This window comes from Otolemur garnettii, unplaced genomic scaffold (assembly GCF_000181295.1).
Source record: "Otolemur garnettii isolate 467f Iridium unplaced genomic scaffold, OtoGar3 scaffold00005, whole genome shotgun sequence".
NCBI lineage: Eukaryota > Metazoa > Chordata > Mammalia > Primates > Galagidae > Otolemur > Otolemur garnettii.
In genome coordinates this window covers 17,959,083-17,982,173 of record NW_003852400.1, presented here as the reverse complement: position 1 = coordinate 17,982,173, position 23,091 = coordinate 17,959,083, and the positions used below count along the sequence as shown (strand labels likewise).

At 38.4% G+C, this 23,091-nt stretch overlaps 1 protein-coding gene and 1 non-coding gene across 2 annotated transcripts in view; both read right to left on the bottom strand.

Annotated features, from left to right (window-relative positions):
• STEAP2 (STEAP2 metalloreductase) overlaps positions 1 to 11,248 on the bottom strand; it is a 26,956-nt gene extending 15,708 nt beyond the window's left edge. Inside the window, exon 1 of the mRNA XM_023507740.1 lies at positions 11,067 to 11,248. Within this exon, the coding sequence (XP_023363508.1) occupies positions 11,067 to 11,099 (33 nt within the window). The 5' untranslated portion in view covers positions 11,100 to 11,248. The remainder of the gene's footprint in view (positions 1 to 11,066) is intronic.
• Positions 11,249 to 22,741: 11,493 nt separating this feature from the next.
• Positions 22,742 to 22,848, bottom strand: LOC111722094. The gene has a single exon (XR_002771036.1). It is a non-coding gene; the product is annotated as a U6 spliceosomal RNA (small nuclear RNA).
• Between the last annotated feature and the right edge of the window lie 243 nt (positions 22,849 to 23,091).

Here is a 23,091-nt window from a genome sequence, read left to right as displayed (position 1 = left end):
GTGGCTGGCGCCTTAGCCGGTTGAGCCATAGGCGCCGAGCCAGATCGCAAAATCTTTAAATCTAATGAATTAAGACTTTTTTGAACTAAAAACAAAACACTATCAGTTACCTGCTTGTTTTACAAAGCAGGTTCAATCAATCCCCTTCTGTAGATCACAATGTGAACAGGTAAAAGTACATTAGGACCTAATACCGTGACCTATGGGTTCTCATTAAATCAAGCATTTTACACACATTAATAGGTAACTCTGGTCTAACAAGTTTGGGTTTTATTAACATGATATTTATAATGGCAAGTTCTAACTGAACCCTTTAGTAGTGTGGCTGTGGCTATAAATAGAAGTTGGCCTAATAAATGAGACTCTTTTCATTATAGTTCTAAGGAATATAAAAGCATTCATGAGAAAGAGAGGGAAAAAAAAAAAGATCTGAAAGAGGAATTATTTGCTTATTGCTAAGGGCATATAATACCATACCCCTGTGTGCCATTTCATAGTTCACAGAATATTTTCATATATAATATTATCTTGTTTAATTCTCAAATGGCTGTGGGGTGAATCTGAAAGATGAGCAAATAACATCAGAGAACTTTAGTGATTCGCCTAACACAGAGTAGTTTATAATGACACAGCCAGGATTCAAATCCAAGTCTTCCAACCTATGCTTGTTCTGAAACTGCAGTCCAAACATTATGTGGGGAATCATAACTCAACACTGTTCAGCATCTCCAAATGTCATCTATACCTACGCTTTCTAAAAACAATACTAACTTTAAATAGGCAACATAGGAATCTCACTTTAGGGTAGTTTTGGATAAATCCAAAACTGTAATGCTTAGGAATTCTAACTATAAAATGAAAAAATATGGTTGAAATCATTCCCATTTTTGGATCCAAACCAACAAAGATCTAAATTTATTAACACTATCAAACAAAACATAATTGATTGGTGTGTAATTCTTAAAGAACTTTGGATTGCAACCCATATTGTTTTCTGGATACTCTGTGGACACCACCAAGAAGGTATATACTGTTTCTGGAGCGGGGGAAAGAAAAAAGCACCAAGAAGTGTGTCAGTATCCTATTGGACTCACCCATACCTACACCTAAGTGAGAGCAATCCATCTCCTGAAGCTATGAGTGACAATCTCCTGCTGAGACACTGGCATCAGTGTCTCATCAATTATACACTTCATCAATTTATAATTTGTTAATCTCTTACTTTGGATCATTTGGTTAACAGCTGAGCTGAAGTTAACACTTGTGATATCTCTGAAAAACAGTTGTAAGAAGTGAATAATGTTGACACCTGAAGGTGGTTTACCTATTCACAAAAAAGAATACTAAAAACCTTTACAGTGTACATTTCCACTGGCAAGGAATGATGCAACTATAATCTATATGATCAAAGCATAGTTAGTCTAGAAACTCAGAGAAGAAAATATCACATGGTGTTTGTTCTAGTCATTCTTTAAGGATTATAGGACTAATAAAATTGCATTTACAAAACAGTCTCTAATTCACACACAATTTCCTCAAATCAGTCTAAATAATTGTTTTTTCCAAGAACTTCACTTGATGAAATTTAGGATACTGGCTGGGCAACGAAGGTCACACCTGTAATCCTAGCGTGCTGGGAGGCCAAGGGGGGTGGATTGCTTGAGCTCAGGAGTTCAAGACCAGCTTGAGCAAGAAGGGAGTTCATCTCTACCAAAAACAGAAAAACTAGCTGGGCCTTAGTACTAGCAAGAGCCTGTAGTACTAGCTACTTGGGAGGTTGAGGTAAGAGGATGGCTTGAGCCCAGGAGTTTGAGGTTGCTGTGGGCTATGAGGTGGCCATGGCACTCTACTCAGGGTGACAGTGTGAGACTCTGTCTCAAAAAAAAAAAAAAAAGCACACAAGCAAGCAAGCAATTAATTTAGGATACTCTTCACAAAGTTAAAAACATTTCCTCTAATATTTCCTCATTCATTTTTCTTCTGTATATGGGGCAGAGAAGAATGCCGTGCCCAGCCCCCTGCCTACTTCACACATGTAGCGTGCTGTCTCAGGAGAACCATGTGCCCTGTGCATACCTCGGCTTTCATAACACCGTAAGTTAATACGACCAGAAGGTATAGCTGAGATGATGCTGGGCATAGTATGTCATAACATGGCTGAATTAATTTCCCCATCTGATAACCCTGTTGACATAAGAATAGCTAAGTTTATTAGAAAATTTTCTGTGTTATAGTAATTTACTTGTAAATAAACAGTCTTCTATGATAGACCTGGCACTTCAGCCTCTATGCAAATCCACTTCCCTAATGTCAGTGCCTTACCAGATAATAGGTTACACATGAGTGATTACAATGGCACCAAGGCCCACTGAGTGTTATCCACCTTAGGGATCTCTGATGATTGACATCAGTTTAGGAATTAGTCCACCACCAAAGGCTGTAATGATATTCATCCTCCCATCCTTCCCCACCTACTCATTTGTCTAACATCTTACACAGCCCTGTTTACCAGGCACTGGGCTGGATGCTGATGAGCCAGTAACACAAAACAGACACCGGCTTCCTGACTACCTAATTAACATGATGAACTGTGAATGTTGAAGCATACACAGCAACTTGGAAAAAAAAAACCAAACTTTACTTAGGTATAATTTCCATATCATAAAATTCACCCATTCTAAATATGCAAATTAATGACTTTAGTAAATTTACAGAATCATGCAACCATCATCATAATCCAAGTTCACAACATTTCATCAAGAGTAACTGTTAATACTGAAATTTTAAGAAAAATGGCCAAGGGTAACTCCTAAAAAAAAAAAAAAAACTACTTTGGAAGTCCTAGCCAGAGCAATGAGGCAAGAGAAAGAAAGGGCATCCAAATTAGAAAAGAGGAGGCCAAGTTATCCCTGTTTGCTTATGATATGATCTTATATCTAGAAAACCCTACAGACTTCTCTGAAAGACTCCTAGAATTGAAAAATAAATTCAGCAAAGTCTCAGGTTACAAAATTTATGTACACAAATCAGTAGTATTTCTATACTCTAAAATCAAAGCAAAATATTGGTATCATTTACAAAAGCTGTAAAAAAACAAAAAACAAAAATAAAATACCCTAGGAATGTACTTAACCAAGGAGGTGAAAGATCTCTACAAGAAGAACTACAAAATGCTGAAGAAATTGTTGATGACATAAACAAATGAAAAAACATCCCATGCTCATAAAAATCAATATTCTTAAAAATGTCTGGGCTTGGCACCTGTGGCTCAAGCGGCTAAGGCGCCAGCCACATACACCTAAGGTGGTGGGTTCAAATCCCCAGACCGGGCCCGCCAAACAACAATGATGGCTGCAACCAAAAAATGGCCAGGCGTTGTGGCGGGCGCCTGTAGTCCCAGCTATTTGGGAGGCGGAGGCAGGAGACTCGCTTGAGCCCAGGCGTTGGAGGTTGCTGTGAGCGTGATGCCATGGCACTCTACCCAGGGGAATAGCTTGAGGCTCCGTCTCAAAAAAAAAAAAAAAAAGTCTGTATTGCTCAAAGTTATATACAAGATTGAATGCAATTCCTATCAAAATACCAATGTCATTTTTCACAATTAGAAAAAACAATCCTAAATTTCATGTGAAATAAAAAAAGAGTTCAAATAGCCAAAGCAATCCTAAACAAAAAGAACAAATCTAGAGGCATCACATTATACCAACTTCAAATTATACTATAAGGCTGTAGCAAGCAAAATAGAATGGTACTGGTATAAAAGTAGATGTGTAGGTCAATGGAGCAGAAGCCAGAAATAAAACTATGTCCCTCCAACCAACTGATCTTTGACAAAGCAGACAAAAGCATACACTGAGGGAAAGATGCACTGTTCCATAAATGATGCTGGGAAAATTGGAGCACCTCATGTGGAAGACCAAAACTGGATCCCTATTTCTCACCACACACAAAAATCAACTCGAGACAGATTGAAGACTTAAATGTAACACCTGACGCTATAAACATTCTAGAGGAAAACTTAGGAAAAACTCTTCTGGAAAATGGTCTAGGCAAAGAATTTATGGCTAAGACCCCAAAAGCAAACACAACAAAAAGAAAAATTAATAAATGAGACTTGATTAAACTACAAAGCTTCCGTACAGCAAAAGAAATTTACGGAGCAAATAGATAGAGACAACCTACAAAATGGGAGAAAATAGTTTCAAACTATACATTCAAACAAAGGATTCATATCCAGAATCTATAAGGAATTCAAACAAATCAGCAAGAAAAAAACCAAATAACCCCACTGAAAGGAGGGTGAACAACATGAGCAATTTTGAAAAGAAGATACACAAATGGCCAACAAACCTATGAAAAATGCTCAACATCACTAACCATCAGGGAAATGCAAATTAAAACCACAATGAGATATCATCCTACCCCGAATAGAATGGCCATTATTAAAAAGTCAAAAAATGGCTGGGCATCGTGGCTCATGCCTATAATCCTAGCTAGGAGCCAAGGTAGGAGCATCACTTGAGCTCAGGAGTTTGAGCAGGGCACTGTGATGCTGCCTGTAGTCCCAGCTACTTGGGATGTAGGAAGTTGCTTGAGCCCAGGGGTTTGAGGGTGCAGTGAGCTATGATGATGCCACCGTACACTCGGTATGGACACAGTGAAAAGGAAATGCTTATACACTGTTGGTGGTAATATAAATAGTACAATCTCTATGGAAAAAAGTATGGAGATTCCCCATGGAACTAAATGTAGACCTACTATTTGATCTAGCAATCCTACTACTGGGTATCTACCCAAAAGAAATTATTTTACCAATAAGACATATATGTTTATCTCAGCACAATTCACAAATGTAAAGATATGGAACCAACCTGAGTGCCCATCAACTGATGAGTGGATAAAGAAAATGTACACACACACACCCATCATGGAATACTACTCAGCCACAAAAAGAATAAAATAATGTCTTACACAGTAACTTGGATGGAACTAGAAGCCATAATTCTAAGTGAAGTACCTTAGGAATGGAAAAACAAACACTACACATACTCCCAAGTGGCAGCTAAACAATGGGTATACATGCTCATGCAAAGCGGTACAATGAACTTTGGAGACTCAGAAGGGGGGATGTTGGGAGGGAGGTGAAGGATCAAAAATTACAATTACTTATTGGGTAAAACGTACACTATTTTGGTGATAGGCACACTAAAACCCCTGACTTTACCACTATATAATTCATCCCATGTATCAAAAAAATCCTTGTACCCTCTAAATCTCTCTCTCTCTCTATATATATATATGTTGTTTTAATGTTTTGTTTTGGCCAGGGCTGGGTCTGAACCCGCCACCTCTGGCATATGGAGCTGGTGCCCTACTCCTTTGAGCCCCAGTCCATGATATACTTTTAGAAGTTAAAAAAAAAATTCCACTTCAGCCAAGTGCAGTAGCTCATGCCTGTAATTTCAGCACTTTGGAAGGCTTGAGGCAGGAGGATTGCTTGAGGCCAGGAGCTTGAGACCAGCCTGGGCAGCATAGTGAGAACTTGTCTCTACTAAAAAAAAAAAAAAAATTAAAAATAATATGAGCATGGGGGCGTGCACCTATAGTTTCAGCTACTCAGGAAACTGAAGTGGGAGGATCCTTTGAGCCCAGGAGTTTGAAGCTGCACTGAGCTATGATTACACCTGAGCTACACAGCAAAGATCTTGCCTCAAGAAAAGAAAAAAAAATCCTACTTCCTTCAATGTCCTGAAAATCCCACTAGCCAGTGAGAGTGACCTGAGTTTTGCTGGCTCTGCTTGGCTCTGTGTTATGTTATTGATGGAGGGTCCCCTTGCTTTGTCACTTGGAGAAGAACTGAATCTCAGAGCTGCCTCTTCCCACAAAGCTGCAAATGACCTACTGTAGTAGCAGTTCTCAACTCCAGCTGCACAGTAACGACCTCGGGAGCTTAAAACACAGTGACCCTGGTCACTGTCTGCCCCCATCCAGTTTTTATTTAATTGGTCTGGGGTTCAGTCTGGGTATCAGCATTTTTTAAAAAGATTATTACGTATTTCAGTATGCAGCCAAAATTGAGGATAACTCTACTAAAAGATTCAGGATTCAATCTAATACTCTACTTATTTTGGTATTTGCAGATAGTAGATACGTTTTTTTGATCCTCATTTATGTCCATTTTTACACTGTTGTTTGTAATAATGAAAAATTGCACTAGTGAAAGAATAACAACTACCCTTGAATACAGGAGGCTGAAGAATATGCATGAGTCCTTTCCCTTTTCCCACCCAGGCAACAGCATTATCCCAAGGCCCACACACTATTTTGCAATTTCCTCCCTTCACTTTCTGGGAAGGGCAATCCATTCCTTAAAATGTGTCATCCCACTGCACAGCACACTTTGTTCCTGTTGTTTCACAATATTCAAAATTCAGAATGTTCTGATGATGGTAGCCGCTTCTGTCCCACAAGGGGCTCCCTTCCTCAGTTCTCCAGGCATCATAGGTCCTGCTGACCCAGGGAGACTAGAAGTTGCAAGTACACTGACTTGCTAGAATGGTATTTGCCAAACTTTCATGCAAACACGATCACCTGGGGATCTTGTTAAAAAGCACATTCAGATTCCCAGGGTCTGGGGTGAGACAAGACATCTGCATTTCTCAAGGTGATGCCTGGAAATGGTCCACAGGCCACACTTTGACTAACAAAGTTGCAGTCTCTCTACCTTTTCATTTGATGTTATTCACTGGTAATCCAGATTAAATAATTGGTAAAACTATGTCATTTACAGAAAGTTTTGTTTTTGTGGTATCCAAGGCAAAAGGGCAGGACTAGGCTTCTGAAATCATCTTGATTCTCTGTCTCAAACTCCTTCATTAAATGGAAAACAAAGAGTTTGAATTTGACTATTGTGGTCCTTTCTAACACTGAAATTCTTTAGTTTCTAAGTCTACATGATAATGGTAATATCACTACTTTGTATTTAACATTTCAACTTTGAGAGCTCAATCTCAAAGTTTTAATTTAAGTAGCATAAGCGTTCCTTGATATTTCAAGGTCACTGTTTTCTTTTTTTTTGAGACAGAGCCTCAAGCTGTCCCCCTGGGTAGACTGCTGTGGCATCACAGCTCACAGCAACTTCTAAGGCATCACAGCTCACAGCAACTTCCAACTCCTGGGCTCAAGTGAGTCTCCTGCCTCAGCCTCCCAAGTAGCTGGGACCACAGGCATCGGCCACAATGCCCGGCTATTTTTTGTCTGCAGCCATCATTGTTGTTTGTTGGGCCAGGGCTGGATTTGAACCCATTACCTTAGGTGTATGTCGCTGGCACCTTGGCCACTTGAGCCATAGGCACCGAGCCAGGTCACTGTTTTCTTGATTGGGCATTTGACTTGATGTATGCATTTAATACTTGGGAGTGTATTACCATGGTAAAGAAATTTTTTTTTTTTTTTTTTTTAGAAACAGAGTCTCACTTTATTGCCCTTGGTAGAGTGCTGTGGAGTCACAGCTCACAGCAGCCTCCAACTCCTAGGCTTAGGTGATTCTCCTGCCTCAACCTCCCAAGTTGCTGGGACTACAGGCACACGCCACAACGCCCAGCTACTTTTTGTTGCAGTTTGGCCAGGGCCAGGTTTGAACCCGCCACCCTTGGTATATGGGGCTGGCACCCTACTCACCGAGCCACAGGTATCACCCCATGGTAAAGAATTTGATTACACTTAGCTACAAGGCCTTCCAATGCTTTTTAGTTAGAAGCATTTTCTGGACATTCCTATAGATTAATGGCAGCTATTGTGTTATGCTTATTTTGAAAAAATAGAACCTAATTTGTTTCACACAAAAATATCTAGAATATTAATTACTGGATGACAGTAACTCTGAATGAATGGGCTGTCTCCAGGGACTCCAACATTCACACTTGCTCATTTGGAGAGGTCATGTAATCCTCCAGGGCCTCCATGAAGTGGGTACATATATTCTTGACTTTGTAAGCCCACATCTGAACATTTCTTCTTTGCTAGCTCCTTTGAGGCTCATGGCACCTCATGATACCATGGACCTCTCCTGGTCCTCATCAGCTCCTAGCTTACTCCTTAATGACTGCACACCCTGGCCCCAGTACATTACACAGTTGTCCTCTCTACCCTAACAGTGTCACCTTTCTCTAGGACTTCATCATTCAAGAAGATGAACCATTCAACCTGAGAGCCTCTTGTTTCCTTGACTCATTCATCAAAGGCAATGAATTGTTGCTTCTGCTCCATCTCAGTCACTCACTTTCTGGTATCTCCAGGCACTGTCTCCTTAGTTTAAATATTTACACCAATAACTCTAGATAGCAAAAGAAGTCTAATCTGTTTATCCTTACCTATCCAACTGTTTAATGTCCTCCAACTCTCCATCAACTTGCTCTGGTTTCTCTTCAACCCAGACTAGATTTCATAATGAATATTAATAGTCACTACCATGAAAAAATCCTTGATTCTCTTACCCTCCATCATATCTACTTGGTAAAACTCTAGTCCTAGAAGAACTCAGCTTTTCATTTTCTCTTTGTCTGTATCCAAGTTGGTGAAGGTTGCTAAAGAAAAATTAGCAATTGAGCTCATTAGTTTCATCTTAAATTCACGATCATCAACTTCATCTATTAAAGGTCAATCTATTCACTTCTGTTCTGAAGACCATCCCTTTTGGTCTCCCAATGGGCTATGGTTATGACCTCTCTCAGTGACATGTCAAGCTAGGTTCAAAATGGAACTTTCTCCACCCAGACCTGTTCTCATTCCCCCTAAAATTTCCTCATTTTAGTAACTAGCACCATTACCCAGCAGCTGCTCAAGTCAGAAATCTGGAAGTCATTCTTGAGTCCTTGCTTCCCCTCAACCTTGACATAAAATTATACACCAACTTCTATTAACCAAAATATATCTTAAATCCCTCCCCACTGACACCAGCCTAGTCCAGGTGTCTATCATCTCTTGCCAAAATTCTACGGACATTTACTAATGGGTCAGTCTTACTTTATCCTTTGGCCTCTCCAAATTATTCTCCACATAGCAGCTAAGACAGTCTTGAAATGTAAATTTTCACAAAATGTCCCTGCCCTCCTTAAAATCAATGGTTTCTTGTTGTACTTGGAACTATGGCCACCTTTCTGACCATGACCTAAAAGGCCCTAAATGAAGTAGCTTCTGCTTACCATTCTAACCCCACCCTGGATCTTTTCCAGCCAGAGCATCCTTTTCTAGAAGAAGAAAAGATCAATCACTTTCCCACCGTGGGAACTTTGCATATGCTATTCTGTCTCTTTGGTAGACTGATTCACTCCAGTTTTCTTTTTTTTTCTTTTCCTTTCACTCTTTGTTAAATTTCCTTTTACTTATTTTATATAACAGCTTCTTTACTGTTTACTATCTTCCCCACTGGACAATAAGCTGTGTGAGAGCAGAACCATGTCTGTCTTGTCCACCACTGCCTCCACATTGGCAGTGTAACTAAAGCTGCAGGAAATATTCTCTCCTGTGGAATACATAAAAAAATCAGGACCAAAAGAGATGTAATAGTTCTTTAGGTCAGATACTTCTTTTTGCTGATCAAAACCTGTAGACCCCAAGGGGGGGTAAGTGATGTATGAATGTCATGGTTACGTCTTGGTTACCTCAATGTCATGGTTACTGGCCAAGCAGGGAATAAATACATCTCCTTATGTCCTGATTTTGTCCTTCATCACAAGTGTGGTGCTACTCTTTCCAACCTTAGATGTATCCTTTCTATTTTTTCCACTATTAAAATACAATTATGCTCATTCACCATAAGTACACTTTCCATGACACTAGTAGAATAAAAAGTGGCTTGGATAAAGCTTTTCAGTTCCTTCCTGCACAACCAGCTCAATTTATCATTATTATCAAAATTATTTCATTTATTTATTAAGCCTGACAGACTGTAAGAGACAGAAACTGTAGCCATCCCAGTGGCATCATATATTGTTCCTCTTATGTTTCTAAATATCCTGCAAAATATGTAGGATGGGTCTTTTTTTCTTTAAATAACCTCTAAGCTTAGAAGCAACAGAGAGATGCAAAGTAAAAAGTAAAAAATACATATATATATGTATATAAATACAGAAAGGGAAAGCACACGCATTAAAGAAAGAAAAAATACACAGATTAATACACATGAAGAAATAATAAAGGGAAAAAAAGAGAGGATGGAAAAGGTTCCAAACAGTGGGTCTGTTAACAGGACTAGAATCTAAGTCCTGGGATGGGGGTGGAGATAGGTGGGTGGAAGGAGGAGTCTGAATTCTATTTTTCCCGTAGTGAAGAACAATAATTAACCACGGCCTGGAATAAGTTATTCCATCTAAAAAACTACTGCCTGAGGAGTAAAAACTGACACCAATCCTTCTCCACGGGGTGGGGAAGATAATAAATGGAAACCTCCCAACAAAAATTCTCTTTATCTCTCTGCTCTATTTTCAAAGCAAGATTTTTAGGGCATATTTTTCAACAAGTTTTGGCTGAGGCTGAACACCGGGCTTAAAGATAATTTAGGACACTCAAAGAAGAGGCCAATTACTTCCCAGCACAAAATGGCCTAAACACACCACGATCACTTTACTGGGTAATAAGCAAAATGACTACTAGAAACAATCTCAAAGCGGCACAGCATGATCTCCAAGGAAATGCTTTGTGGCAATCCAAAGTGGCAGGTAGACTGCCAGGGAGGGTACAAGTAACCTGCCTGTCCTTTGCCTGTGGGGCGCGTCCTACCTGGGACGACGTCTCGCCTGGCCTGCTTTCTCCTGTGCCCAACCTCAGGACTTCCCATTGCTCAGGGAAGCCCGAGAGAGGTAGGGGGAGGAATCAGAGGAACGGACACCCTTCTGCACCGTTCCCCACCTCAAGGTGCCACATCAGGGTCCCGGTGGGCTCGGGGCGGACGCCCGCAGAGGGCGCGGAATCCGGCGAGATCGGACGCAGAGCGCAGCGCCCACCGCATCTCGACCCTCAACTCCGCCGCCTCCGCCCCCTCCTCTAGCGCGGTTCCCGGATCCGCTCACCTCTGCGCCTACCGCGCCCTCAGGTCCCGGCATGGGCGAGCCTCACAGCTCCTCGGAGCGGCGCCGACTCCCCAAGGGCCCGCCTGGGCTCCGGGGCCTACGGACTGCACCTCCGACTGGCGGCGGCAGGGTGGCTGCCGTGGCGGTCGCGCTCCGGCGGCTTCCCCGCCTCCCCCGGCCGGATCGCGCAGAGCGGGAGAGGAGGGAGGAGGGAGGCGCGCGGAGGCCGGCCGCGCAGTGACGCGCCGCGCGGAGCGCGCAGGGCCCGGGGTGCCGGCGCCGAGTGGAGCCGGGGAGAGCGTGGGGGTCGGAGGTGGGGAGACCCGGGGAGGACGAAGAGCCCCGAGCGGGAGAAAGCGGTGAGTGCACCGGGGGACCCGGCCACTCGGCTCCGCAGCTCTGCGCCTCCCTGTGCTGGAGCCGCGAAGTGTCAGACCTTGGCGTGCGCCCCCCTGCGGGGCTTCCCCGTGGTCCCCCGGCGATCCCCTCTGAAGCAGCTGTGGAATCGTCAAGCCCACTTCTCTACTCCATTTCTTCCGTGAGGTGTGGTTGCCTTTCAGCTCTAGATACTGCTTTATCACTCGTTTCCCCCACTACGACGCCGCGCGCACCCGTCCCCACTTCCCCACTTAGTTTTCGGCAAGCCTCCAATAAACAGCGCTTTCCCCCATCTGTGTGTATTCTTTTTCTCTTCTTTACCCACCCAAACCGTCTTTTCGCTGGACGTTGTCCTTAGAATAAAATACTTAGAAATGCCCTTTCATAAACCACATTTTAAAAACTCTCAGGGATAGGAGGACCCTCACAGCCCGTGAACTGCACAGGTTAATCTGTTGACTTTGACCTTCAATCTAGCTGGTGCCGCGCGAGCTTTGGGTTTGGGGAAATGCAGGTTAGGCCAGGAGCCAGGATACCCGTGTTCCCCGGAAAGCCACTTAGCTCCTGGGCCGCGGTGTTTCGGGGAATCTCTGAGTTGAAGGGCAACTTTGGCCCTGGGATTCTGTCAATTTTCTCCCTGTAGATTACCAAATAGTCAAGTATCTTTTTTTTTTTTTTTTTTAGTAGAAGATGTTAGTTAAAGAAGCAAGAGCTCTTTATTCTCCAGTATAAAGTCAATTTACCAAAATTCTCAAATTTGGGAATTTTTTTTTCATACGTTAGTAATTCCCATTTCAGCAAATTAAGTTTAAAAATTATCTCTCCCAGTGGTTTATTAACTAGGAAGAAACCAAGAGGGGGTCTTGGATCGATCTTTGGGGCACTGCCCTTTCCCCTCTGTAGGCCATGCGCAGATTAACCTTTGCGAATGCTGTTTTGGAAATACATCCTTTGTTTGACTTGAAATATAACCTCTCCCCTATCGCCAAGTATTATGAAGGTTTACAATTTAGTAATAAGCTAAGCGTTTAGTGGTGTCAGGGTGTGGCGGCATTGATAACTGGTAAAATACTTTCCATCCTGTTACCTGGAAAAAAGACGTTACATTTCGTATCAATTTTGATTTTGCTTCAACACAACTCTTAAAGACATTAGCAGGGCATTTTTTTCCCCCTCTAGGACTTGTTTTGGAGAACTTATGGAGGAAATTCATGAATCTTAGCAGGTAAAAATGCTTTATTTTATGTTCCAAAACCGTACATTTTTGTATAAAACATGTAGGTAAACTGTCTTTTAAAAAAATTTTAAAAGTTGTCTTAACATGGGCTCCGACTATTCAGAAAATAAAGTATTATGTGGAATCCCTTATCCTAAAAGGGAATCAATGAGTCAACAATTTGCAGTTTCCAGTCAGAATATCTGTTTTTCATACTTGATCTATTAAAATAAGCAAATATCCTTAATGGAAAATCCAGTGTCCCTAAATGTGTTCCAGAAGATTGTTGGTGTTGATGTGAAGTCTGACTCCTTTCAGGTCATTCCTTGGTAACTATAATTTTTACCATTGTTTTTCAGTTAGGATTCCAGATAATAAAGATGATTTTGCAAGACTTTTCCAGGTCATGATGCTCTCTGATAAATCTCTTCCATTCCCTGAAGTAGTAATTGATTCCACTGAAGCATAGCAATAATTTATTAAACGGATCTCTAGTGGCCTAGAGGTGTTAACATAATTTTTTCTTTGGAATTATTATACAATGGAATAACTTTAGAGGGGTAGTTCCCCAAATGTGCAATTTCAAGTACTGGTTTGCCCAGATGCTCCTCTGGCAATTCATTCACTACAAAAATATTTATCAAGTCCCTGCTATATGCCTTGGCTGAAACTCTGAGAACGCTGATGAAGAAGACAGAGTTACCTGTTCTGATAGAATTTATAGTTTGATGGGGAAGGTACATTAGTAAACACGTCCAAATAAGATTTATACAAACTTATTAAACAAGTGAAATAAGTGTAATCATGACAAAACAGTAGACTTTGAGATAAATAACAAATCTTTTCATTTTAGAGATTCATAATGCATACTGATAAATTAAAGACTCAGAATTACTACAGTAAAGATAATCTACTTAACCTGTTTCTAAAACAACCCTATATTTGCTTTGAGCACTGAACTTTTGTTTGTGAGCCATGCTTATAATAAACAATGAATTTTGTGAAATGCTACTTTTTTGAAACCAAACAACTCTATAATATCCTGAGGATATAATCTTATATTTATTGTCAATGTACATACATATAGTTCAATAGATTTAGACATATAAATATAATCTGTTTGAAATAGATTGTATTTGAAGAAATATAATATAAAACATTTATAAATCTACTAAAATGCATGATCTACTTCTATACAAAACAGATATTTTCTAATCAACATTGTTTCTGGCCGGGTGCAGTGGAATTTGGGACCAGCCTGGGGAACATAATGGGACCCCATCTTTTAAAAAATTGTTTCAGGGAGGCACCTGTGGCTCAGTGAGTAGAGCTCCAGCCCCATATACCGAGGGTGACGGGTTCAAACCCAGCCCCCGCCAAGCTGCAACAAAAAATAGCCGGGCATTGTGGCAGACGCCTGTAATCCCAGCTACTTGGGAGGCTGAGGCAGAAGAATCGCCTAAGCCCAGGAGTTGGAGGTTGCTGTGAGCTGTGACTCCACTGCACTCTACCAAGGGCAAAAAAGTGAGACTCTGTCTCAAAAAAAAAGAAAAATTTGTGAATCTATTTCATGAAAAAATTTTTTTCATGAAAAAATTTCATGAATATATTTCCAATTGCCAACATAGCTCAAATTTTTATAATTCTCTTAATAACTGTAGTTCATAATATTGGTATAGAATAATTTTCTTAACTCTAAACTTCAGGAAAATACATTTTCTGATTCTTTGACTATTGTAGGTAACAACACTGCTTTAACCTCTTCAAACAAGTTACTCTTTGGAGTGGTAAGCAAAGAGCATATTTCCTTGGGATATGTTTTGAAATATGGGTTTACTAAATTAAAAGAAACTATATATTTCTAGATACATATCCCATATTTCCATAACAATTGAAAATTGTTATGAAAAATATGGATATACTTTTAAATTAAGTATTCATTAGCACTGAATTTTATAATTTGTATTTGTTTTAGAAGATTAAGAAAACTTTAAAATGTGTGTAATTTAAATTTACCCATAGGAAATAGCAAAAATGTCTGGAGGAATTTGGGGAGCTTTGGTCATAAATCCCTAAAGGGTAAAATTATTTCCCTCCTGATGTGCCTCTTCTCTGTGGATTCTCCTAAACTAATTTTGTGATTTAAAAAATTTATCTTAAATTTTTAAGATAAATTGAAAACAAATTTAAAGCAATTAAACAAATTTATCTTAAATTATAATGATGCTCTGAAAAGTCAAAATAGAAGCATAGGTTCTCAATCTGGAATAGTCAAGTGGGCTTAGAAACGATTTTAGAAAGAGGAGACAATATTTGCATGGAGCCCCAGTGTAAAGTTGGCCATTTGGGGGGGTATTCCTATAGGAAGGGAAAACTTTCAAGCATAAAAAAAGAAAAAACCCACCAGGGTTGCAGGACTCTGAATTTCTGCATAGTTTAGAAGTATGCAAGAAAATATGGAGTCAGTCAACTTGACTCATATGCCTTGTGCATGATTCATAGATATTGGTAGCCGCTTTTACAGAGCTTTTCTGATAGTCAGACATACCTCTTTGTAAATGTAAAAATATATTCATGGGGTTGTATCATTGCATGCCTTCTTATACTGATGTTTACATTTTCAAACACTAGTAAATCTCTTTTCCTCACACAGCACTAACCTCGTCTGCCTATTAGTGGAGATTCAGTCCATGCATAAAAAGGTATTTAAATTGTAGATATTCTTGAGGATATTAGAGTTCTCTATTTAACACTTAAAATCCGTAATTTTTAAAAATGGTAATCTTAAATGTTTTCATATAAGCAAATTTGATTCTGGATCTCGTAGATGACCACCTTATAATTGAGTACAACCATGTAATTTCAGAGTCCATGCTGTTTGGATTTATCATTTCATTGGTGCCTAGCAACATCACCCTGTCGAATACGAGAACTCTTATAGCTGAACACTCTATAGAGAAATAACCCAATTACAAAATGGTCAAATAATTTGAATATATGTTTCAAACAACCGATAAGCACATAAAGAAGATGGTTGACATTCTTAGTCCTTAGAGAAATGCAAATCAAAACCACCTGAGATACAACTTCACCCCCCAACTAGGATAGCTATAATCAAGAAGTTATTACAATGTCAAGTGTTGGTGAGGAGGTAGAGAGAATAGAAACATCACACATTGCTGTGGGAATATAAATATGAAGCTACTTCACAAAATAGTTCGAAGATTTCATTTCTAGCTATATGCCCAAGAGAACTGAAAACATGTTTGTATAAAAACTTGCACTCAAATGTTCATTGCAGCATTATTTATAACAGCTCAAAAGTAGAAGCAACCCAAATGCTCATTAATTGGTTAAGATATAAATGAAATGTACACAATCCTATCCATACAATGGGAGAGTACTCAGCTATATAAAGGAATGAAGTACCAATAATGATTACAACATGGATTAACCCTGAAAAATTTTATGAAGGGTGCCAGACAGAAAAGCCCACATATTTTGTGATTGTGTTTACATAAAAAGCCAAACAGATGAATACAGATGGGAAAAAATTTCAAGTCAACAATGTGGTCACTGAGGGGTTTTTGCCTTCTTTGTTTTTTGTTTTTCTTTTTTTAAAAGGCTCTAACTTTAGTTAAATACAGTAGAAATAACTTGGGCTCTTTTATTTTTCTTCCATACTCCAGTCTATAGGCTCCTTTACCTCACAGCTGTCACTATTAAGCCTTAAAATTAACAAGGATCAACCACACCCATGTTCAGCTGCTTTTTTAGTAAGTCAGAGTTACAGTTGAAATACTACTGGGTAAATGAAAAGGGCAGCATAGTGCAGTGCAAATTAGTTTGTACCAGGAGTTAGAGCATCTTTAATAACTTAAGAGAACCTTTAGGAAATTGCATAACCACTAGTTACATTGTCTTTAAAATGAAAGTTGATCTCCCCTTCAAGTACTAAAATCTGGTGACATTTTCAGTACTCTCACTATTATACTATAATAAGTTTCATGCACTTCTAGTACAACATAGAAAAAATGTGCTGAGCTTCTAAGTAGTATCATCCAGGTGGATGTTGTAGGGTGTTTGTTCCCACCTTTCCTCAATCTCTGGTATCAGTTTGAATGCACAATTAAATTCTCCAAAGTAGCAGAAGCGAGTATGTCAGAAATAAGGAATATTGAGGTTATCTGCAGATTAAAATATTAACTAGAAAATTCACACTTGGCTGTACAGTATTAAAGAATTATTCCTGCTCCCCCCTTGCCTTTTCTAAGCCAATTCATTATATTCTTTTAATGTCATTTTGAATACCCTCTTGACTAGACTCTACATAATGTTGTAGAAAGCATTGTGGTAGCTGGTCTCGAAAGATGACCTCCCAGTAAATTACACCTTCTGGGATTCATGCCTTTGTGTAGTTTTTCCTATACTGAATCTAGGTTGGATTCTAACAATAGGTCACAAGAAAACGTTCAGCTTCTGCTTACTGTGGGAGAAGCAATTAGCCATGTAAAAAATTTACCTGAGACCCCTATGTTGTGAGGAAGCCCAGCCTTGCCTCGCAGAGAGGCCACGTGAAGAGACAGATCCCTGACAAGCCCTCAGGTGTTGTAGTTCACCAGGTGAAATGTAGATCATGTGAATGAAGACGCCACTGTGGATGTCGAACGGGATCAAACTTTCTGATGCTGTCCACCTGGGCTACTATCCGATGGCAAAAACATGGAAGACTTTGAGTGAGAATCACCAAGCTGAGGTCAGTCAACACATAGAACCGTGAACAATAACAGATTCTTTTAATCTGTCAATTTGGGGGGAACTCATTATTCAGTAATAGATAGCCAAGGAAGGTCAAAAATATTCTTTTTTAAAAAAATTAATAATATGTATTATATATCTTTCTCATATGAACTGCTTAAAAACTGTTGAGATACAGCCATTGATGTTTTCTTTTCCAGCAGACTATTTCCTTCTTTGTTTTATTATTTTTAAAAAATCCCAAAGATATTATTTCACAGTTTCATGCCATTTCATCATCTTTTTCTTGTCTGGTTTAAGATCGTAAGTTCCAGGAATAATTAAGTTGTCTCTGATATTACAAATCCTGATATCTGATAAAAAGAAACTGGCTTTAAGAAACACATCCAACTGCTGTTTCTATAAACATAAATGTTTGACCTTCATGACTGTGAAAGGATCAAAGAGGATTAGTAATGGAAGATATATTAAAAGAGGAGTTTATTTTAATCTCTATTTTTTAATCTTTCGAAGTATTTTTAGCTCAGTTAATTCATTTTTAAAATACATTTAAGTAAAGTTGAAATGTCCTTTAAAATGTTGAAATTTTATGACTGTAACAATCCAACTCTCTGTGAAAAAACAAATGTTGTAAGAATTGATCCCAGTACTTACAAATAAAAAAGTGCTTTATAATATACCTAGTTCTATTTAGGTCATAGTGTTAAAATTTAAAAGTGACATGAGAAAGAAAATTAGAAAAACAGAAATGAATATTTGTAATGTTTCTAGTGGGGAAGGACTACATAAGCTTGAATACATAGCAATCTCAAAGATAAAAATTTATAATTTTGACTAAATAAAAATGTAAAATTCTATGTGTTTTTTAGAAAACATAAACCAAGGGAAAATGTTTGCTGTAATTTTAGCAAAATATTAATGTCTTAAGTATTCAAAGTAGTTCAGAGGAATTCAGAAGAGGATTAAAAGTTTAGGTTTCAATAAATGAGCAAAAGGCCAGGCGTGATGGCTCACACCTGTAATCCCAGCCCTCTGGGAGGTTGAAGGCTGGTGGATTGCCTGAGCTCACAAGTGTGAGACCAGCCTGAGCAAAAGCAAGACCCTGTCTCTAAAACTAGCTGGGCATTGTGGCTGGCGCCTGTGGCCCCAGCTATTCTGCAGGCTGAGGCAAGAGGATCATTTGAGCCCAAGAGTTTGAAGTTGCTGTGAGTTGTCATGCTGTGGCACTCTACCCAAGGTGACTGAGTGAAACTGTGTCTCAAAAAATAAAATAAAATAGACGAAAGAATTGAACATTTCAATAAAGAGAAAATACAACTGTTAATTAAATAAAAGAGACATTGGGAAAGGTAATGTCTATAGACTTTTCATAGTCTTATTTTATTAAGAAAAAAATGTGTATTAATTTTGAACAATCATTTCCCCCCAATAGTAAATTATCAAAGAGTTTACCATTCAAAGGACCCCTTTAAAATGTGCAATTATCTTAGACAAAGCAAAAAGGAAGAAGTAACACATTGACAAAAATGCCAAGAACGTTTCTCTTGTTCTTATTTTTATTATGCAATTATATAAAAGTAATTCCCAGACTTTTCAATATTCTGTATGTGTACTGAGTCTTATTATCTTAGTTCCTAAATTATTTCATAGCAGTAAATTTACCCATTTTATGAACATCATTAAGGCCATCTTTTTCAGGACATGTCATTTAGTTAAGGGAATCTTTTTTTTTTTTTAAAAACAACAATTAATAACTCCTGCTTTTTGCATTTTTCCAAGCTATTAATTTGGCCTATAAATATTTATTGGGTTTTCTTTGTGTGCTACTTTCTAAGGGCCTGGGCCTACTTACAACAAGCAAGTAAACAAAAAATGTACGTCCTTCCTAAAGCATGCTTTCTACTTAGGGCTGTCACCCATATGTGTGATAATGTACTTCCCAAGGCAGCAGGTGAGAAGTTGAATGAGGATGGGTCTGGAGGTGGGTAAAATTCCTCTGGTACGGAGGAATGGAGATGCAGCCCCTGTCCATGCCTTTTTCTTTGCACAACTATAGTTACTAACCAAACCCTATGCATGGGGTAGGGTGGGCGTGTGTGTGTGGAGGCATGTACAGGCAAACAAGCACATTCCTGAGTCTTTTTTCTAATTCACACCAAAGTGCCAAAGACAAGGCCTTAATTCTACTGAAGAAAGACAGACAATAGATAAATGACATAAACAAAAATATAAAGTGTGTTTGATGATGATACAAATGCCATATGAAAAATAAAGTAAGAAAGGGAAATAGACAGTGTGGCCAGAGAAGGCCTCTGAGATGACTTTTTAGTAGAAAGTGAGAGATGAGCCAGTGAGCCATGCAGACAGCTAGGGAAGAGTGTCTTAGAGCAGGGGTTAACTCTAGTGGAAAGACCCTAAAGACAGACAGCTGCCTGTGTGGCTAAAGCGGATTGAACGGGACCAAACAGAGAGAGGTGAGATCAGAAAACTTAAAATAGAGCGCGGCACTTGGGGATGCAAGTGGGCTGAGATTGTTTAAAGCCCTGCAAGCTAATGCAAGGAATTTAGTTTTTAATGCAGAATGAGATGAGACCTCTTGGGGGATTTTAAGTAGGTGTGGTAGGATCTGATTTACATTTTAACAGACTAACTATGACTACAGTGTTGAAAATAGACTGAAGGCACATAAGGATAGAAGCAGGGAAATTAGAGGGCTATTTTATTAATCCAAGTGAAAGATAGTGGTTGTAGGTGTGGAGTTAGGGGAAATGTAGGATTGTCAATATATTCTAAAGATAGAACCAACAGAACTTGATGGTAGACTGGATGTGATGTCTCAAAAAAGAAAGGCATCAGGATAATGCTACAGTTTCAAGGCTGATCAGCAAGATGAACTGCCATTCACTGAGAAGGTAGAAATTGCATCAAACCCGATTAGGATAGAGAACAGATCAGGAGATCAGACTGAGAAATGTTATGTTAGAGATGGAAAGTGGGGAGTTGGATATTTGAATCTGGGGTTCAGGGGAGAGGTCTGCTCTAAAGATATTAATTTAGAGTTCTTGGCATATAAAATATTCAAACCATGATGTCACCAATGGCCTGAGAGTAGTTAGAAAAGAGAGTAACTCTAAGGATTAAGATTTGGAGCAAACCAATATCTGGTGATGTGAAAAATAAGGAATAAAGAAAAAAGACACTAAGAGGATGCCACTCATGAGGAGAGAAAAATTGAATGCCCTAGAAGCCCAGTGAAAAGAGAATTTTCAGAAAAGGAGAGTAATCAACCATGTCAAGTGCTTTTTATATATTTTTTAAAGATGAGATAGCCCTCCTCCTTCTTCAGTCTCCCAAGTAGCTGGGACTACTGAATGTTTTTGAGTGAGCAGATAGGATGAGAGACCAGAACAAGATTTAAAATGTCAAGATTGAGGGAGGTTGATCACTGGTAATTTACCTGATGAAAATGATTTAGAGAATGGGAGAACAGAAACTAGAGACCAGGATGTAGGCAACTCTTAAAAGTTTTGCTGTAAAGTGAAGAATAGAAATGGGGTGGTAGGTGAAGGAGAAGGGCCAGTCCAGAGAAGGGGATATTTTATGATGGAAAAATGCTATATATACACGATGGCCACGGGAGTCCTTAGAAGATGGCTGTAATCAACAATGAGTTATGTAGCACTTTTTCTAGGATGAATTGGTGAACTTAATTGTCTAACCTCTTATTCTTATGGGAAAGATCCAGTAGAGAGCAAAAGATAGATGTTGCAGAATAGACTGGAGAATTGTTGGAACCACACTGGGTGGGCAAGAAGGGATGAGATTTCATGCATAAATGGAGAGGCTAGGCTCAGCTAGGAGAATGAACAGTTTATTCTTTGTAGAAGAAAAGGTCTTAGAGATGATCTAGATGCAGTGGAATGGCCAGATGTCATGGCAAACTTGTGGAAGTTCTCTTCCCACTGATATTTTCTCTGTGAAAGCAAAGTCATCTCCTGAAATGGAGGACAAGGGAGAAAGGAAATTTGGGGAAAGAGGAAAAGGCATGAAAAAAGGGACAAATAAAAAACACACAATAAGAAGATTAGAAGTAATCTAAATGTACCAGTAATAGCCATAAATATGAATGGAATAAACTCTCCAGTTAAAACACAGAATTCTCAGACTAGATTGAAACAAATGCAAGTTTAAAATTAGAAAATATCTAGAACTGAATAATATTGAGAATAATAAAAATTTGTGGATGACATTTAAGCCATATAAGCTTAATTAGAAAAGAAGATTGAAAATTAATAACCTAACCATCCAACTCTTATGTTAAAAACCAAAAGCAACAGTTAGAATAGACCCAAAGAAAGTGGAAAATGTAAAATAACCCATAAAAGCAGACTTGAATGAAATACGAAACTCATTATAGAGAGGATTAACAAAGCCAGAATTCATTAGTTGAAGACTAGTAAAATAGTCAAAACTTCAATGAGTTTAATCAAGAAAAGAGTTAACAATTTCTTGGAATGAAAGAGTGACTATAACTATAGAAATTCTAAAGATTAAATAAGTAATGAAAGACTATTATGACTAACATTTTATAAATAAATTTTAAAACTTGGATAAATAGATGAAAGAAAACCATAAGTTACTGAAGCTGACTCAAGAAAAACAAACCTTTATAATCTCACAACCAGTAAATAAACTAAATCTTTAATTAAAAAATTTCCCTAAAGTACAAAGAAAAATAACATACAAAATCAGGCCTGGAGGCTCTACTGGTGAGTTACCTAAACATTTAAGAAGAGATAAATCCAATAAAAACAAACTCTTTCAGCAAACAAAATGATAGAGAATACCTATATCCCTCAGCTCATTTAGAGAGGGCTAGCGTAGTCTTGAAATCAAGCTTAGGCAAAAAGGGCACAAGTTTTTTGAACATCAGTGCAAAAGTTAAAAAAGTTAACAAACTGAATCTAGCAATTAAAAAGGAAAACTACATTATGTTTAAATTTCTTACAATGATCTCACAGTTTATCATTTATTTAGAATAATTATGGAATAATTTAGATAATTGAAAATTTTTCTTTTATGTCCAAAAATTTTAGAAAATTATTCTTGATAGTAATCTCTTCAGGGCCTTCTTAAGTAGATGAAGTGCTATGTGATTTTATGTTTTCTTCTTGACGCAGTCATTAAAATGTAAATTACTTTGTTATAATTACAGTTAAGATGCAAATAGTTGTTTGCTTATATACTTAAAAGGATTCCTCCAACCAATGAGTGTAATTTTTTTCATGATTTAAAAAAAATTTCTTTTTTCTTTATCTTTTTTTTGAACATGGAGTGCTTCACAAACCTGTATGTCATCTTTGGGCAAGGGCCATCCTAATCTTCTCTGTATCATTCCAATTTTAGTATATGTGCTGCTGAAGTGAACACTTTTTCATGATTTTTTTGTATCTACTCTCAACTTTAACTTTTTAATGCTATCAATGTATTTGCACCTAGAGGTTTTCTTCTAAATTGTATCTAAACACTCGTAAACTTGTAAACTAGTTAAAAGTTTGATATAGCCATGTTAAAATTATCTGTCAATAGATTCTTAGTGATATTTCAACTAAAAATGAAATATTAGTGTAAAGACTTTTGATATCTTTTTAGTATTACAACAGCTTTTAAAAC